Genomic DNA, 4625 nt, shown 5'->3' with positions numbered 1-4625 from the left:
CTCAAAAAAAAAAACCCTAAAAAAAACAGTTCAGTTCAACACAGCACTGCCTCTCCGCTCTGCCTCCTCCAAGTCCAATCCATGGCTGCTCCGCCGCGGCGAAACCCCAACCACGGCGGCAAGAGGAAGGTGAGCGCCGCGCACCCACCGGACTCCGGCGTCCGTCCCCGCTGATGCTGCCACCAGTCCCCGCGACTCCGCTTCTGAACCCTAACCCTCTTTTCTGTTTCCCCCTTGGCAGGACGAGGAGCCGTGGCTCGCGGCGGGCATCCGCCCGGCCAACTTCCTCCCGGGCCTGGCCATCGGGTTCCTCCTCGGCCTCCTCCTCGACCTCTCCTCCTCCTGGAGGCCTAGGTTCAGCCTCCCGTCTGCCCCGGCGCCACGGGGCTCCAAGCGGGCGGCCGCCGGTTCGTCCACCGCCCCAGCACCAGGCGAAGAGCTCAAGATGGTAAGCTGAACCTCGCCTTGTTATACTGACAGTGCGCCATCCACATGATTTTATCCCATCCGCTGATCCGAAACGACCTAGCACTCAGTTCTCATGTGTTCTGTTATTTTTCTACATGAATTCGTAGGTGAGGATATACTAGCCAAACACCTGCCCATTGCTACTGATCAACAAACTAGATTATCTCATCATGCTGAAACATACTCCCTCCGTTCTGATTTACTCGTCGTGGTTTTAGTTCAAATTTGAACTAAAACCACGACGAGTAAATCAGAGCGGAGGGAGTAGTTCTCACGCTCCATGGCACACCCTTTGCTCTGTCTCGGCTCTCGGCTGAGCTTTGCCTCAGGCAGAAGTCGGAGTTGTCTGTGGGGGAGCAGCACCTCGCGCATTTAAATCTGTGAAGTTGGAGTCAATGAATGACTAGTACAGGATATAGGTTTTGCCAACATTATCAGATGGTCTCGCATGTAAGGAGGAGGAGGAGGATGTGGCTGATTGACATATTTACAAGAGTGTAGTATACTAATCACTTAGGCAGTGTTTACTAGTACTCTTGGTTTTCTGTTCGAATACCATGCTTTTATATTTGAACTTGTACTGAGTTTCGGCACTGCTGTTTGCAGGTTTTAGTTGTGCGTCAGGATCTTAAGATGGGGGCTGGTAAAATAGCGTCTCAATGTGCCCGTAAGTTCCATTTCCTGAGCTCTTAGTGTGAGCATTTGTTGCTTGGTACATCTCGTTCTGTTTGATTTATCCCAACCTGAAGACTATCGTACTTTGCTCAAATACAACTGATTGGTGATTGCTTGCACAATTCGGTAAACAACCAAATTCTAGCCAGAACAACTCTAGTTTAAGCCGTCTGTGTACTATAGTGAATTAAGAATTCTGTAGATAGCTGTGTTATTTTTTGGTGCACTGACTACTCAGTAAAATCTGTAGCCAATGTACATCTGTCATGCTTTTAATTCATTGCAATTTATTTGCTTTGCAGATGCGGCAACTGGCTTGTATGCGGATCTGTTGGCAAGGTGCTAATGCAGTTTGCCATCTTGCTTCATTAGGTAGCTCTAGTTAAAGGATGTAGATATTTCCACGGACTTTTAGCCTGCCTAGGGACAAGTAGGGTGGTTTGACATTATTAGAAATGCTACTCCTTCCGATCCATACTACGTCTAGATACATCTGTTTGAGCGACAAGTAATATGGATCGGAGGGAGTAATACATACTGTATGAAGTTCGAAATTTATACACAGTTTTAGTACTATGCCAGGTTGTTGACTGTATTTCTCCATGGGAGTCAGTGTCACACTTATTTTTCATCAAAGGCTCGCAAACCGGAGTCTAGTGCATAAGTGGTTATTATACTCAACTTGGAGTTATAAACTTAAAATGGGTACGGTAAGTATTCCATCATTGATCAGATGAGTCCCAAGAGCATAATCTTTAAAGGAAGTCCCACTTTTGTTGTTGATTATGTTTTCAGTGAAAGCAAGCCTTTAAAAAAAAACAAGTGATGCACATAGAGACAAGTTAAAGATTTTTTAAGTAAAGGATGTCTAAGTGGACTGGAAAGGGAAGTGATTGATTAATCACAATAGGCTGGCCTTTAATTAGTGGTCTTCTTTATCAGGACTATCTCATATACTACTTTCTTATGAAAACAAAGAACTATCTTATTGTCCATAAAGTTCAAATTGTAAGAATCCTAATTCCTAAAGCTCTAGCAAGATTAAGGTGTCAGTGTTAAGGAGCTGTATGCCTACTTTGCATGGTCCGATGTTTTGCACAATTGAGTTTTGTGTTTCCAGAATCATTCATGATTCATCTGCTATACCCCTTGCAGCAACCGGATTCTTTTGAGACAATGGGAGCAGTTCGGACAAGCTAAGATTGTTCTGACATGCAAGAATCAACAGGAAATGTATGCCATATCTCTTCCAGGGCGTATATTTCTTTGAAAAATATTTACTGGATTATGATGTAGCGCTTTCTTTTCCCACTTGTGTATCATCAGGAACAGGATAAAGGAAACTGCAGAACATCGAGGTATCCCAACTTTTATTGTTGCAGATGCAGGCCGCACACAGGTTTGTTTTATGCTTTTGCCTACAAATATATTTCATCTGTGCTGGGGTTTCTTTGGGAGGACAAGTTGCTTATCTGCTGCCTGTAAAAATAGCCCTTTGAGACCAATTGCTAAACGTCCTTCTGACCATTCAGCGTATCAAAGTGATAATGAATGTCTGAATCTCAATAACTCTTGATTAATTGTGATTAGGATAAATTTCTTACTGACATAATGCACTTTGTTGACCAAATTTTGGGCCAGAGCTATCCTTCAGGGTGTTAATATTGATGCATATGTTATAGGCCAACAATTCAAATTCATAGATTTAATTCTTGTTAATACTTATGCTGTAGCATCTCTCTTTGAACGCCAAACAAATAAATAGTTGAGATGAGAGATGCTACAGCATAAGTATTAAAGTAACAAATAAATAGTTGAGATGGAGTAGCAGTTATTGCTGAACTAAAGTTAGAAAAAGGCAGTTTTCTATGTATATACCAAATGATTGTGATCCCATTTACCCTGATCATTACCAACTATCATTCTTGATTCTAATCTCATTTAGCCTGATGAAATGACCGTTACCAATTCTTATTCTCTTTGTAGGTACTGGCTGGGTCTAAGACAGTTCTTGCAGTAGGGCCAGGTTAGTTTCTCAATCAGAAGTATGCTGTTTTATTCTCTTAGCTACTCCGATTTTTTCACGAGTTCAAAATTTCTCACCTTGTGCTAATTCTGTTCCAAGAGTGGTGGTCCTCTGGTTCTTTATAGAGTATGTGCTACTGATAGAGTGATAGTAGTTATCAAACTGATATCCCATGAAGCCTAGTAATACTTTTCTGTTTGGCGTTGTGGTGCAGGGAGGAAAGCAGACATAGATTCAGTTACTGGGAAATTGCGCTTACTGTGAGCTGCATCTCGGACATGGTTAGTCTATTCCTCAGTTGTTCCTGATGTTCCTCCCCTTCCAAACATATAGTTCCTTCTATCTTATGAATTTTGAACGCTCGTGATTCATGAATATTCACCAAGTTTTAGAGTCCCTGCAAGACCAGGCAGTAGCCAGAGTGTTGGTGATGCAAGTTGCATCTTGGTATTGCTTCTGATAACTAGTCTGCTAACTCTGATTTTTTTCTCTTCATCTGACTGCAGAACATCCACTGTAGTCCCATCCTGGAAAAGACTATGTTTGTTGGATCGCAGTTGAAGGCCAGGATCCCTTCGCTGCACCCGTTCCTCATGCATTGCTCGATTCTTCTGACCCAGCTCTGCAGACTCTAGTGCTTGGTTTAAAATCCCACCGCCCGCGATTACTTTCTTTTTTACCTACTTGATGATGACGATGATGACGATAGTGCAACACAGCTTTCTTTTTCTTTTTTGTCCTTTCCGCGACACCGAACAAGCACTTGTAATCTCAAACTAGGTTATCTTCTCCCCCCAAGTAAAAGTAATGGATCGCTTGCACCGTGTGCGTGTGCCCAAGAGGAAACGTCGGACATGTGCTTATACTCTTCCCATGGTACTACTTGGTTGCCCTGTCTTCTCAACCACTCGTGGCATCTCCGCTAGACGGCAGGATTCCTGGACTGTTTTGTGTTGCAACCTCTGCTCCAAATTTGTGTGTAAGCTTTGATCTTGTCCTTCCCTTCGTCGTGAACATCAAGGTTTTTTTGTTTTCGTTCTGACACGAGTCGTGAGCTTGAAGCTAAAAAAAAGAAAAAATCGTGAGCGTGAAGTATTCTGCCAGGATTTCGAAATTAACTCGGATGGATTCGGGCCGGACCTCGCCCTTTGCCAGCCTCGCAAGTTACGGGACGGGCGCGGCCCAATAAAAGCATACCACCGCCACCACGGGGCAGGCATCCACCCGATCGATCCGCTCGGCAACGGACACCCACCCAGCCCGCCCGCCCGCCCGCCTCCGAGTCCAAACCCTCAACCCCCGCGCCGCCCGCGCCCACATGGCCTCCCCCTCCTCCTCCCGCACCCCCGCCGCCGCGCGTCGGGGCGGCCGCGCGGCGCGCCAGTCGCCCTTCTTCCGCGACCTCGCCTCCCCCATTCCGTCCCACCGCGGCGGCGGCGGCTCCCGATTCGCCTCC

The 4625-nt window shown here is 45.5% G+C and overlaps 1 protein-coding gene across 2 annotated transcripts in view; it reads left to right on the top strand.

Moving 5' to 3' along the window:
* Nucleotides 1-15: 15 nt before the first annotated feature.
* The window catches only part of LOC119349039 (probable peptidyl-tRNA hydrolase 2), a 7339-nt gene continuing 2729 nt past the window's right edge, over nt 16-4625 (top strand). The window contains exons 1-9 of one of the 2 annotated variants that reach the window (XM_037617047.1): nt 16-129; nt 242-448; nt 1075-1135; nt 1446-1482; nt 2299-2376; nt 2470-2542; nt 3130-3169; nt 3384-3450; nt 3676-4034. In XM_037617047.1, coding sequence (XP_037472944.1) covers nt 82-129; nt 242-448; nt 1075-1135; nt 1446-1482; nt 2299-2376; nt 2470-2542; nt 3130-3169; nt 3384-3433 — 594 coding nt within the window. In that variant the 5' untranslated portion in view covers nt 16-81 and the 3' untranslated portion in view covers nt 3434-3450; nt 3676-4034. Of the gene's footprint in view, nt 130-241; nt 449-1074; nt 1136-1445; nt 1483-2298; nt 2377-2469; nt 2543-3129; nt 3170-3383; nt 3451-3675; nt 4035-4625 lie in introns of those variants that run through there. The other variant, XM_037617049.1, reaches the window with a different exon arrangement.

This window comes from Triticum dicoccoides, chromosome 1B (genome assembly GCF_002162155.2).
Source record: "Triticum dicoccoides isolate Atlit2015 ecotype Zavitan chromosome 1B, WEW_v2.0, whole genome shotgun sequence".
Classification (NCBI taxonomy): Eukaryota; Viridiplantae; Streptophyta; class Magnoliopsida; order Poales; family Poaceae; genus Triticum; species Triticum dicoccoides.
The sequence above is the reverse complement of the archived record's forward strand: the minus strand, read 5'-3'. Positions and strand labels throughout refer to the sequence as shown.